The following is a 14,685-nucleotide window of genomic DNA, read 5'->3' on the forward strand; positions in this document are numbered from 1 at the left end:
GCACAGGATTTATTCAAGAGACTATTTTTGAATAGGTTTAATCGCAATTTCTCAGAATAAATGTACAAAAGAATTAGAAGTGGAGTGTATCTTTTAGATTTTTCCAATTATCAATTCTTACGTTACTTTAAAAACTCTTTTTAAACTCATAATTTCCCCTTTTCTGCAGACTGTGGCCAAGAGCACACAGGTGGACACCCAATTGTATCCCGTCTTCACCTCGACCAGTGTTGATGCCAAGCAGCTGCTGGTCAGCACCCGCGAGAAGCTCACCCATGTCAGCCAGGACATTGAGAGGGCTCAGGATGAGATCCAGCAGCGTATCCAGACCACACTTAGCATCCAAACAAAGGACCAACCCTCGCTGGCCAAAATCGAGCAGGTGATCAACAATTTGCGCATGCTGAAGGCCAAGTTAGATGGCATCAAGTATGACTATCGTACACTGGTGGAGAGCATTCTGCAGTTTCTGGAGAACACGGTGCAGCTGCGTCGCGAAATCGACGAGTATTTTGCTCGTCAGCAGCAGCAGAACTCTTCTGGCGCTGATCGGAGCATTGCGGAGCATGAGAAATTCCGCGATCAGTGCATGGATAAATTTAGATCGTTAATCACACAATCCGAGCTGCTGATCGATCGGGTGCGAGTACTGGAGCCACCGGGAGCCCGCGAAATCGATACCGATCGCATATTGAAGTTGCTCGAGAATTTGCGCCTGCACTTCGAGTCGAACAGCAGTGCCAGGATGTCGACTCTGGAGCGGCAGGAGAAGATCGAGCAGTTCCGTGGTGATCTCGAGGATATTGATCGCAGTCTGGACAGTGTTAGCCAGCAGCTGCACGAGATCAACAACCAAAGTGTGGATAGTTTGGCTGCGGCCAAGACCACGTCGCTGGCGTTTGAATATTTTGAACGGACCATAGAGGTGAGTGAACTTCGAGCTATTCATTGAGGTGGGTTAGGATTGCGGTGTGTGTGCGTTGGAAACTATAATGTTTGTATTGGGTAAACATTTAGCCACAGAGATTGTTGCATTCAGCGGCAGAAGATCTGTATAATGTTTTGTTTTCGCAAGAGGAAATTGCAAAGTTTATTTAAGAGTTGTTAAACTGAAAGTGTAAATATCTTAGCTAAAGAGAGAACGAGGAAATTGATGATAGTTAAATCACAAAAGGATTGGATAAGGCTAAATAAACTCATTTATAATAGACTTATTTTATGTAAAAACCCTTAACAAAATATTTCCCTATAAAAACACTTTAGTTTTTACAATTTTAAATCAATTTGAGCAATCAATTTACATATTTTTAATTAATTAAAAGACACCACACGAGGCTAGAATAGATTTCCGGCTAGATTGAATGGGACTTTAAAATGATTGAATGATCTAATCCCATTCTAGTGTTCAATGCCCAAGCAATTGAAATCAACGCGCCATCAGCGACGATGGGGCCAAACAGCCCACACCCTCGAGGTAGCCATAGATATATAGTTTTCGAATATATAGATATAGATATACAGATCGATCCCTGCACGTCTATATTTTTGCATCAGCATCAGCACGCGCTGCCTTCCCTTCCGCTTACCCTTTTTTGGGTGGTCACCCAGCTAGAAATGAAAGATTGGGCGGAACAGCCCCACAACATTCATCAAATTTCCAAATGGAAGACATTTCGAAAATATCGCAACTTTCAAAATGTTGTCGCTGTCAGCGATGGGCGATGGGCTTTAGACAGACAGCGGCAGCTGTCGTTAGTTTGTAATTAAAAACTCTGCGACGAATACATGAAATACAACTCAGAGATAGGGATACGCCAGAAGAAGATACAGATACAAACCGATGAGAAACAGAAACAGAAACAGAAGCAAAAGCCACAACACACATTCAGACCACTTTTTAATGCACTTTTATATATCTATCTACATATTTTGCTGTTATAAATTGCTTTCGACGTTCCGATTTTTATGATCAGCTAAGCCATAGAGCGGATGTGAGCAAACGGTGCACAGAGAGAAAATAAGGGTTTTATTTAGCAAACACAATTACTATTTAGTATTAAAATAATTATAATTTTGTAAAGCATACTTTTTGGGAATTCTTAAAACAATTTCAATGGATTTTTTCTTGATTTTCTTTCTAAATACATGTATTTGCAATTTCTCTTAAATATAAGTCTTGACATTTTATCATATTCTTCATAATATTGATTTAAAAAGAATATTATTTTATTTAAATATTAGTTATCATTCAAAATTCATTCATTTTCTACTGTGTACAAGAATTTTATCCCGCTTGGCTGCACTCTGCCTAGACATTGCGTTTTAGCTGCTGCCTAATGGGTTAATTTGCTGGCAATATATACATATACTTTTGGCTGCCTCTAATGATTATCTTTTCACTCTTCCCTCCCACACTTTCCCACTCATTTTGAATATAAATATATATATATATATAGCTGCTAGAGAAGCGAATCGAGAAGTTTACAGAGTCCACAAGCCAACAGCTTTTAATTAGCAATCCCGAGAGCGAGCGTTATGTCAAGGACGAACTGCGCAAACTCAACGACAAGTGGCAGAGCTTCAAGGATCAGGTGAAGCAGAAACGAAAGAGCCTCAATCAGGCAACCGAGTTCTTCGAGGTGGTCGAAAAGGTAAGTAATAAAAAAAGACTATAAATTAATCTTTAGCCGACACCGTAAATAATTATAATGAGAGACACGTGCTCTCATTTTTTAAATTTCGTTGACATTTACGATGTGCTATTAATGTTTTATTGTTTTTGAAACGATAAATATTACTTGAAAGGAAGCAAAGTTTGGGAAGCTGAAGTTTTTATAACATGGCAGGTGGAATTGGATCATGAACCTACTTTGAAATCAATTATAATAAATATATATTTAAACATTTAATTGTCCTTTCACCCTTCTTCAACAGATCGATGCCGAGTACCGTGAGATCAGTTACTTTTACAGTAGCGTCTCCAACAAGGTTCCCTATTTGCGTGACCCCATCGAGGCCGCCAATCTGGTCAACGATATCGAGAAGTATGTGACCAGTCGGGAGGCTGCCCTGCGCTCCAAGCTGGACAGTGCCTCGCAGTGTGCTCATGATATGACCAAGGTCTCGACCCTTTACAACGATGTAATGAACATCTTCCAGTCGTTCATCAAGCTCAAGATGGACATCAATGTGGTGGCGGAGAGACTAAAGCAAGAGCAGCGCCAAAAAGAGCAAAGAGAGCGGGATGCCCGCGATCAGGCGGAGAGGGAGAAGGCACAGAGGGAAGCGGAAGCCAAGGAGCGGCTCTTCCGGGAGGAGCAATCACGCCTGGAGAGCCAACGTCAGCAGGCGGCCATTGAGCAGGCCCAGAGGGAGCTGGCCGCCAGGGAATTGGCTCTCCGAGAGCAGGCTGTTCGAGATGAGGAGGCCAAGCTGAAGGCTATCAGGGAACAGGCCTCCCGCGAGCAATTGGCCAGAGAGCAGGCGGCCAGAGAGGAAGAGCTGCGAATCCAAGCTCTCCGGGAGATAGCCAAGCGAGAGGAGGAGGTACGTCTCCAGAGCAAACGGGAGGAGGAAACTCGTATCCGAAGGGAGGAAGAGGAAAGAATCCGACGAGACAACGAAGCCCGCTCGAAGCGTGAAGAGGAGGCACGAATCCAACGCGAGGAGATCACCAGACTGCAAACCCTTCGCGATCAGGTGGACCAGCAGCGCATAGTGACCGAGAATATCCGCAAGGACATCCAAGTGAACTCAATTTTCACGGAGCTACGCTATGCGTCGCCACTCTTCATCCGTCCCCTGAAGGATGCCGTGACCCGTGAAGGCGATCGCTTCACCTTCGAGTGCGAGGTAACAGGAACCCCAGAGCCCACAGTGGAGTGGTTCAAGGATGGCATCAGTATCCAGAATAACTCGGATTATAAGACCACCTTTGACAAGGGCATCTGCCGGCTGGTGATCGAGGAAACCTTTGCAGCCGACTCGGCACGTTTCAGTTGCCGTGCCTCGAATTTGGTGGGAACATGCGATACCAATGCCACCTTATCTGTGCGGGAAAATGCCGCTGAGTTGCAATTGGTGCCACCTAGGATCTTGAGATTCCTTGAGAGCGGCAAGGCCACCGAGGGTAGCTCCTTCCAGTTTGCTTGTGTGGTTGCTGGAGTTCCCTTGCCCACGGTTCAGTGGTTCAAGAATGACAAGTGCATCGATGACTCACCGGATTATGTGATTAGCTATAATAATGGTGAGGCTACGCTGAGATTTGAGGAGGTATTCCTGGAGGACGATGCTGTCTACACTTGCAGTGCCTCAAATCCTGCGGGTATTGAGCATTGTTCGGCTTCTTTGATTGTGGAACGTAAGTTGAATTATTAAATAGGAAAGAAAACTAACTCTGAGAAGCCGATAGTTATAAACCATTGCAGTTTGCAATTGAATCACATTATAAAATCGGAAATCGATAATAACTAATCTTAAAATATTCACATTCTTTGAATCTATATTTATCAACAATTATATGACAATTTTTTCGACAAATCAGAGTTTAAAAAACTCATAACTAAGCCAAAAATGCATTAATTTCAATTCGGAAAGTCGTTCTAAGCTAGTTTTGAATAGGTTAACAAATCTGCATTCTCAATTAAAAATTTAAAAATATTAATTTTTTTTTAAAGTTTTTGTCAATTTTAACAATGATAAAATATTGAAATTGTAAAAAAAAAATTGAAATTTTATTTTTCTGCCGAACATGGCTAGATCGATTCGCCTGTCGATGCTGATCAAGAATATATATAAAACATAGGGTCCGAAATGACTTCTTCACTGCTTTAGAAGCTTCTGACTAACATTTTAATACCCTGAAAGGGAAAACGAAAAATGTATGCAATTTAGTGAATCAATCGAATCAAAAATTAATCATAACTTGGTCAAAAATTCATTAAATTTGATTCGGAAAACGGCGTTGAGTTAGTTTTTATTAGGGTAACAAATCTGCATACTCGATTTAAAATGTAAAAAAATTCAATTTTTTGTTCCCAAATTTTAACAAATTAACGATTGAAAATTGTGAAATTTTTTGAATTTATTTTTCTTCTTCCGAAACACGATAGATCAATTCGCATATTGATGCTGATCAAAAATATATATGATTTATAGGGTCGAAAATGACTCCTTCACTTAGTTTCAAGCTTATGACTAGAAATTTAATACTCTACAAGGGTATAAAAAGGCAGAATCTATAATAATTTAATTTTATTCTCTTTATTTCTTCTTTTCTCTTCTTTAGCTTTGGAGCCCACCGAGCTACCTAGTTTCAAGGTTCCCCTGTCCAATGCCATGGCCCGTGTGGGCCAGAAGATCAAGCTGGAGGCCATTGTGAGTGGCATTCCCAGGCCAGAAATCTATTGGATGCACAATGGAAAACCCTTCCAGCCGCGCGATTCCAAGGTGAGTTGGCTGAATGCCATTATTTATGGGGTAATAATCTCGTAAAGTCTAGAATTTTCCTACTGGAAATATGTTTTTTGAAAAAATAAAATAGATAATAATGTATGGAATTTATTTTCATAAACGTCTAGTACTTTTTCTTGCGCATTTGTTGATAATTTCAAGTCTGACAGTATTTTGGTCCCCTTTTAGGATGTATAAATTTTAATAAAACGACAAAGTGTTGACACATTTCATTTAAGAGAAGTCTTAAGAAATCTATTGTCTCAACTTAATATGATTTAAACAAGTTTAAATATAAAACCAAACACAAAAAAAAAAACGCCATAAATATTCAAATTTAATTTGGTTTTGCCCAGAAGGAAAGGAAACCCCTTAGAGATTTCCTTTGGACTTTCTTCCAAGTGTTTGCATGCCTTTGGATGAAAGCAAAAGAATAAACAAATAGAGTAATGCCACCTAGTACAATTCCCCCAACTGTCTGTCTATCTGTCTGGCTGGCTATATACACATTGAATCTGTTCTATATACCAAAGAAAATCTTTTGGCTGGAATGGAAAGGAAAACCAAAGAAATTTCTATATTTCTTGCGGTTGCTTGGTGGGCGTTGTGCATGTGCGGTTTGGACTCTACATAATTCCAAAATAAAAAATATTGAAAAGATATCATAGCTGCTCTGACGTCAGTCACGCATTTTCCTACACCCCCCCCCCCCCTTAATTTTCCACGAATCTCTTGATGATTTTCGAAAAAATTCAAGGCAATCGTTTTGAAAATACGCCAACGCCAACACACTTTTGCGGACAGATAGTGCAATGCACAAGTCTAGGCTAGGCTATATAATGATCTTATGCCTATAATATAATATCTAATAGCTGCAATTTTTGGCAGAGTTCTCGCTCCTCCTCCTTGCAACGAGGCATGCGACCAAAGCGAATCCAATTCACCACAGGCAGCAGCCTGGCCAGAGGCAGGCAATTTGTTTATTGTGGGCGCCGACGCCAACATTGTGTATACAAAAATATATATGCAAATAAATGTATGTGAATTTTTGCAAATTTCAATTTTTCGCTATAGAAATTGAGAAATGATTTCATTGGCCGCACTTTTTTAATTGCCGCTGTCGACGCATTTGCTCGTTTGACAAAAACATGATCTCACTTTCCGGATCAAATTGATTAAACAATTCTCGTGTAATTGGCACTTGTTCAAATAAGTATATTCGATTCTTCTCCACTGAAGCGTTGTCGAACACCTGAACTCTCAGGTGCTTCCTGCAATTTGGGGCAAAACAAAGATCATTTGTTGCGGGAAAATAAACACAGGCCGCCCCTCCAAGCCGCCGGATGCGCCTCATCCGCCAAAACACACACACACACACACGCACCCAGACAGACACTCGTAAATAAGATTTAAATCGGTGTAAAAAAGAAGGAAAATTTAATTGCAAAAACCAAAAGAAAAAAAGCACACAAAAACTAGAACGAAAAAGCATTTCGGTATCGAAAAACGTATTTCCACCACAGTCGGGTTTTTCTGGGTGTGGTGAATATTTCCGCCGAGAACTCAAAAAACACACACAATCTCTGCTGACTTGACTTTTCGTGCTTTTCTCCCTATACTTTCAGTACGAATACGGCCGCGTAACGCTGCTAATCCCGCAGGCTTATCCCAACGACGCCGGATCCTACGTCCTGAGCGCCAAGAACTTAGCTGGCGAGGCCTATACCAGTTGCAACGTGATAGTGAAGGGTCGTCTGCCGAACGAGACATCCGATTCCGAGATGGCCAGCGATATTGAGCCCATCAAACCGGCTGTTCATCTGCCCCTCAAGGATGTGTCCATTTTCGAGGGGAAACCCGTGCGGCTGGACTGTGTCATTGTGGGCCAGCCGGAGCCAGAGGTTATTTGGTATCACAATGAGCGTCCCGTCAAAGAATCTGCCGATGTTCAGCTACTTTTCCAGGGTGATCGCTGTTCGCTGATTATCCAGGAAGTCTATCAAGAGGATGCTGGTCACTACAAGGTGGTTGCTATCAATTCAGCTGGCGAAACTTCAAGCAGTTGTGAGCTTAAGGTGACTCCTCTGAATCAAGCGGAACCCGCGACAAGAGCCCAAGCGGAAAGGCAATCCCTGCCCAAGGATACCCAGCCCAAGTTCGAGAGACTTTTATCCGATGTCCTGGCCGATGAAGGAGAACAAGTGGTTTTAGAGGTTCAGGCCAGTGGAGATCAACCTCTTACAGCTCAGTGGTTCCTCACCAACAAAGAAGTCCAACTGAGCGACAGGATAACCACCAAAGCAGACTCTGAATCCGGCATCTTCAAGCTCATTTTGAACAATGTGAGTGCCGATGACAAGGGTGTGTATACCGTGAAAGTGTCCAATCGAGCGGGCGATGCCAAGTGCTTCTCGCATCTCATTGTAAAGTCCGTGAATGCTCCCGAAAATCGCCGCAGCAGCCAATCATCCGTGGAGATTGTGGATCGCCATCAGTGCCCTGAATTTAGGGAACTCTTCAGTGACAAACAGGGTCAGATCGATGATGTGATCAAGTTCGAGTGCATTGTCAAGGGCAAGCCCACACCAAAGGTGCACTGGTTCTTCAACGATCAGCCTGTGCACGGTCACAACTTCCTGGTGTCCACCAGCGGTGATCGCCAGGTCTTGACCATCCAGAAGCTGACCCACGATGCCGTCGGCAAGATCAGCTGTGTGGCCGAAAATGAGGCGGGTAAGGCCACCTGTGTTGCCTTCTTGAACATCATTGGCAGCGGTTTGCCCGCCTCCAGTGATGTCCAGACCATGACCCAGGAGCACAATACTGAATCCTCACGTGTGACAATCAAGAAGCAAACCTTTACCACAACCTCCACCTCACAAGTGAATTCCTATGAGGGAAATGCTCCACAAACCGAAGTTCATCACTCCTCCGCTCACATCGATCAATCCCTGAAGCAATTGGGGCAGCAAAGACCCGAGATTGTGGAGAGTCATCACTATCAGGAGCTGCACAAGAGCAAGGAGATGAGCAGTCCCAGTGTGCAGCAAAAGTCCTTCACTCTCATACAATCGAGTGGTGCTCCCAATGGTCAGTCTGCCGTTGCCATTCCGGATTCACCAACACGCCTGAGACGAGAGATTGCCCCCAGGTTCACCACTCCTCTCAGCGGAAAGATTGTGGATCAGGGCAGTGATGTCAGCATGGAGGCCATCTATGATGGCTTTCCCTCGCCCGAGATCAAGGTAGAGAAGAACGGTGGTCAGCTGTTTGATGATGCACATACCAAGATCTCGAATAAATGCAATCGCGTCACCATCGAACTGAAGCAGGTGAACGTGGCGGATGCGGGACGATATGCAGTGACTGCCTCGAATGCAGTGGGTCAGTCCACCAGCACAGCGGATTTGGTTGTTAAAAGTGAGTATTTATATAAATTATATAGAAATTATATAGATTGCGAGAATAGTTGATGTTTTGAAAAGATTTTAGGAGTAGAGAAAAAAGAAAGGACTTCATGGGTCAACAGCAAATCGCCCCTTTCAAGTTTTAATTTTTTTTTAAAAGTCCATTAATAATAATTTGTCAAAATAACAATTTCCTAAACCACAAGAGAGATTTTCCCAGGCACATAACCCATGGAATATTTTGTTCGAAATCTATAAAATATACATTTATTTTATGAGCTCACCGACTGTCCGCACCTCCCACGACCTAATTTAACCTATCAAATTTCGACCACCACAAGGCGCTTTCTTTCGAAATTAATTTCCCAGAACTCAAATGAAGTAAAAAAGAGGAAGGAAAAAAAGCTAGCAAAAAAGTGTTCAAAAGCGTGTACACATGTTTTTTTCCCTGGGATAATAGACCCTATATCATATGTTGTGTGTACCACATCAATCAGCATAGAGCATTAAAGTGTCATTGTGAGGGGAATAATGGCGGGGACGACCGTCAATGGATGGATCTTCAAACGTCAATGGCTCGGATGCCGCTCGGCTAGAGAATATTGATGAGTTTTTAGTGGTCGACAGGCTTCGAGGAGGATGATGATGATGATTCTCTCTGTGGGCTTTGTTGTTGTTTATATTTCAATCTTATTTGTTAGCTGGCCTCGGCCCGACCGCCGGGTGAGGGTAGAATGAAAATCTTGGCCAATGCAAAAGATTTTCTTACACAAATTTATAAATATTCTTGGCGGCACATAGTGGGGGTGTGGATGGGACCGGAATTGGGGTTGGGGCTAATGCTTGCAATTATTATTATTATGTAAATCGCGTTGAAGAAAGAGATCGTTTATTTACTCGAAATGTTTGCAGAATTGTCGTCGCTGAATGTGTGCAATGTGTTAGCTTTAAGATTATTTTTACTGCCTGTCTGCCGCTGTCTAAACGAATTATTCATTATGGCCGATTATTGGGACGGCTGTTCAAGTAAATTATTCAGTACCAAACGTTGAAACAACAACAAATCTGTTGCAATGACACACAAAGGCTGTTATTTATTTGCACTATATTCTATGCTCTATCCATATGTTAATGCTTATTGTTCTTTGAATTATTTTAGAGACCATCTTTCCGCCTGTGTTTGGACGACGCCTGCAGGCCCAAGTTAGCAAGAAGGGCGAGAAACTGGTCATGGAGGTGGAGGTAACAGGTCTACCCGATCCCACTGTCACTTGGCTGAAGGACGACAAGCCACTGAAGGATGCCGGCATCTCACAGCATCGACTGCTTGCCCAGGGCAACTCCTACAGACTTATCATTGAGAAAGGTACTTGCTTTGGTTTATTTCCAACTAAAAATTCGAAAATAAAATGCACTGACAGCTAACTGGCAGAGCATTTCCCTTTAAAATTTGCAAAAACCAACGAAAGTTCTTTGTTTACTTAACCCAAATTTCCATGGCATTTAATTTCATGAACATTAGCTATTTGCATGTTTTTCTAAACATTTTTGGAAAAGTCTTGGTCTTGTTTATTTACATTTTAATTGCTCATTTTATTCATGTTATTTATTACACATCCAAAACTGTATTATTTATATATTTATTTATTTGTTTTTTATTCCCAGCACAAACAACGGACTCTGGCAAGTACATGGTGCGCGCCACGAATGCTGGTGGTGAGGCCAAAAGCATTGCTGATTGTGCCATCCTGGAGCCATCGCCGGAACGCATGCAGGAAGTGGTGAAGACCATTGTCTATGAGACGGGCCCTGTACAGCAGATACCTTCTAGCGATTTCAAAACCGAAGTAAGTGTGCATGTGCTCAATATCTAACCACCTACTACGACTTCTATATATATGCATTATCCTCCTCGATCACCTACTTTATCTACTCCGAACTATTCTGTTCTATTTTACTCTCTTTTCTTTGACTCTGTTAACTTAATTTTAATTCGATCAATATAATAAACCAAATCTTTTGTGAATTCTCTCCTCTCATGATGTCAACGTCGTTCGTTCTTTCGTTTCGCTTTGCTCATTCCACACGGGTTTTCCACACTACATCGTCACCACCAACCACCGACCACCACACCATCCAAAAAAACATACACTGAAACCAAAATCGAAACTGAAACCAGATCCAGACTCAGACTCAGAGCGAGCCGCAGCCATCGTTCGAGACCAGTCAAACGGATGTGACCAGTTCGAATGACCTGCACGGCCTGTCCGAGTCGAAAGTGATCACTGAGCATCGTTGCACCACCGAGGCAACCATGCGTCTAGAGCACAAGTCGAACTACCTGGATCTGCCCGAGCTGACGTCCCGACCCAAGACACCGACCACAAACGACACAATCACCATCACAACGAACACTGCCGGCCAGGATCAGACCGATCAGAGCCAACCTGCTACAATTAAAGCTTCACCACCGGCGGTGCCGCCCAAGCCATGCATGCCAGTGGTGGCCACCACATTTGGCCAACAGCAGCAGCAGCCACCTCAGATGCAGACGCTGACCAGCACCAGATACGAGCAGAGCGAGCACAAATCCAGCACTTCTACATCCTCCTTTGATTACTTCAAGAAGATCGACGAGGAGACTATAACCCAACGACCCAAGCCTTTGGCCTTTAAGCCCTGGAGACGGTGGTGAGACAGCCACAGGCACAAACTCTGGCCGAAGAGCTGAGGAGTCTCAACCTCATACCAGGAGATGCTCCCGAGTTCTGCTATTCCCCCAAGCCGGAGAGAACCGAGCCCAAGGTACCGCTGATCAATGAGAAAATCAAGATACTATCCGAAGTTCAGCCAAAGGAGCCACCACCACAGGGTGGAGTGCCGGTATTCCCACCACCATTGGGTCTCCAGACCGTTCAACACGAAACCACCACCAGCAAAGAGGTCAAGGTGGAATACGGACAACCGATAGTGAGACCTGCTGCTGTCTTGGCCACTCCTGCCCAGCAGAATCCACGTTCACCTTCGCCCAAACCCTCCGCCGAAGGTGTGGCCATGTCCCGGCTGTGGACGCCAAGTGGTGTCACTGGTTACTCCAGTGATGTCGAGCACAAATCCGAGAAGACAGTGATCTCATCTACGCTGGCTACACCCACACCAACCAAGGAGCTGAATGCACCCTTCCTGGTTAATCAGATTGTAAAGAGCATACCACCACCAACCACAACACCGGCACCGGTGACACATGTCGTCAACGTACAACTCGAACCTGGAACCCCACCGGAGATTTGCTTCGCACCCAAGGTGGAAGACACAACGACACGTCGTCGTTCCCTGGTGGAGAGTATGGAGCAAAAGCTGGAACAGAATTTGATCCAAGGACCGAGTAAAGTTTTACCCCATTCAGTGCCCACATTGACACCGGCAACAGCACCACCTCAGCAAACGAAGCCAATTCAAAGTTCTACATATCGTCCACCACCACCAGTTCTGCCCAATCGATTGGGACTCTATGAGAGCGACTACGAGAGCGATCGCTACAAGTATAGTGGCAGTGAATCTGATGTGGAGCCGGGCAATCGCAATCAGCAACATCAGCAGGCCACCACGGAGACTTCTTTCAAGTCCAGTGGCTATACGGCCGATACCGAGGAGCACTCGAGTTATCGCAAATCGGAGACAAGTTTCTACGAGACCAAGTCTTCGTCCTCGACACAACCGTCGCAGATTCCTAAGCTGCAGCCTGAACCACCGGCACCGGTTTACTTCACACAAACGCAGGTGCCACCACAAACGAATTTTAGCAGCCAGGAGGCAAAGGTTCGCAATCGATTTTTCTCAGTGTCTGTGTAATATCTCTGTGTCGTTGTTATTGTTGTTCCTTGTTCATTGTCGTTCTCAAACTTACACTAGAAACAAATAAAAGCCAAATGCCTTTTGTAGCTCTTGGACAGCTAACACCAAAATCGTTACCAAAAAACTACACCAATTAATCACTAAGCTCTTTGATAATCATAAACATTAAATGACTTAAAGGCTTTCGATCTAGCAAGACTTCGAGTTCGAAAGCCTTAATCCTTGATCGTTCGCTGGCTGTTGAATCATTTACTCAACTTTAACCTTAACTATTATTATAATCTTGTTACTTGCCTGAACTCTAAACACAACTGTTTGCTAACTCTTATTTACCTATCTCTGTGTCTGTTTATTTTCCAATTATTATACTTTGCTAATAATGTATTATTTTCTTTTCTTAGGACTACAACTACACCTCTTCGAGTATGACCAGCAATTACTCACATAACATGCAGAGCAGCTCATCCCGTCATGAGACCAAGTTCTCGTCGACAACGGGAGGAGTAGCACAACCGCCACCAGTGGTTACCTATCCCAGTCCCATTCCCGCCAAGCGGAAGACACCGGCAGCGGAGTTTAGTGACTATAGCAGCGAAATTGATGAACGCTTCCGTTCGGTGTCGCGTGCCAATGAATCGGATGCGGAGATCAAGGGCTATCGTGTGGTATTCCCACCCACACCCACTCCACGCACAAATATCGCAGCCAATGGCCACAAATCTCCTGTGGTGGTCGTTACACCCTCGCCCATGGAATTTGAGCCAACGCCACCCGAGATGGGCAGCAGCTATGCCAGGCCCAAGTTTGAGCCAATTGGCAAGGAGATACGCCATGAGATCAAAAGGGAGAGCAGCTCGAAGCAGCAGCAGTCGAAGTTTACGCAAAATCAGCAACAAAGTCAGCCAGTGTATAAACCCAAGCCTGTGGCAGCCAAGTTTATAGCTGCCACGCAAACAGCAGCAGAATCAGACACAGGCCAATGCCCGTCCGACCATGTACTACAATGCTGTTGCTGGAGCGCCCATGCACCTGGCCAAGGTGGCCACGGAGACCAAGAACGTGATGCAGATGCACGAGTCCACGGAGAGTTCACAGCGGGTGGTGAATATGCAGCAGACCAAGCGGGTAATCCACTTTGATGGACCGCAAGAGCAGAGGGATCAGCAGATCGTCCTGGAGCCCTTCCCCTATAGTCCGGCCACAAGTCGTACGCTCTCGAGGCAATCCCATCTTCCACCACCGGCCACGCCCACTAAATTCGTGCCGGGAGAGGTCCGGGAGAGTGACTATGAGAGCGAAGTGGAGGGAGCACGCATCCAACCACTGTGGTCACCATATGGCGATGGTTTCACCAAGGGCTATCGACGCGTGGCTCCGCCCCAGGGAGCAGGAAGATCCTGCAGTTTGCCAAGAACTTACGAAAGGGTGCTGTCGCCCATGGAATTCGATCGGGGCCCCGAGATGCCCAGTAAGATCCATGTGGACATAAATACACTGCGGAAGGAGCAGCGCGGTGGCAGTACCGTCACCACCCAACATCGCACTCAGTCCTTAAATAGGAACTCAACCATGAGGCAGCAGCAACAGCAACAGCAACAGCAGTCCATGGATCAGATAGACAGGGCCGGAACTTTGCCCCGATATGGTTACAACTCGCTGCAGCAGCAGGCGGAGAATCAGGGACGTCGAATGGGTTCCACCTTCCTCCAGAAATCCCATCAGTTCGTGGAGGATGTGAGCAGGGATATGAGGAGTAGCCACACCTCGAATGGCATTCGACCGGGTTTCAAGAGGGCGCCCAGCGAAGGCAGCAACCAACAGCCTCAGGCCTTCCGGGATGAATCACGGGTCTCTCAATACGGTAAGTGATCATTTTCTATACTAAATTCAAAGGACTTAACCATGCAGTAGATATATAATTTATAATTATTTCGAGCCAGCTCCCTTTTCTCATTTGAATTGGTATTATTTT

General features: G+C 44.5%; 1 protein-coding gene and 1 long non-coding RNA gene across 3 annotated transcripts in view; one reads left to right on the forward strand and one right to left on the reverse strand.

The window, feature by feature from the left end:
* The window catches only part of LOC147644210 (uncharacterized), a 229,456-nt gene that overhangs the window by 118,803 nt on the left and 95,968 nt on the right, over positions 1 to 14,685 (reverse strand). The gene's annotated exons all lie outside the window — the stretch shown is intronic.
* zormin (spectrin and immunoglobulin domain-containing protein zormin) overlaps positions 1 to 14,685 on the forward strand; it is a 35,597-nt gene that overhangs the window by 17,241 nt on the left and 3,671 nt on the right. The window contains 12 exon segments of the mRNA XM_086829627.1: positions 170 to 925; positions 1,403 to 1,474; positions 2,457 to 2,651; positions 2,935 to 4,360; positions 5,288 to 5,448; positions 7,077 to 8,871; positions 10,018 to 10,224; positions 10,524 to 10,705; positions 11,038 to 11,536; positions 11,539 to 12,677; positions 13,115 to 13,665; positions 13,667 to 14,574. Coding sequence (XP_086685753.1) covers positions 170 to 925; positions 1,403 to 1,474; positions 2,457 to 2,651; positions 2,935 to 4,360; positions 5,288 to 5,448; positions 7,077 to 8,871; positions 10,018 to 10,224; positions 10,524 to 10,705; positions 11,038 to 11,536; positions 11,539 to 12,677; positions 13,115 to 13,665; positions 13,667 to 14,574 — 7,891 coding nt within the window.

The sequence above is a fragment of the Drosophila serrata genome, unplaced genomic scaffold (genome assembly GCF_035046125.1).
Source record: "Drosophila serrata isolate PLE 108 unplaced genomic scaffold, ASM3504612v1 contig_217, whole genome shotgun sequence".
Taxonomy (NCBI): Eukaryota; Metazoa; Arthropoda; class Insecta; order Diptera; family Drosophilidae; genus Drosophila; species Drosophila serrata.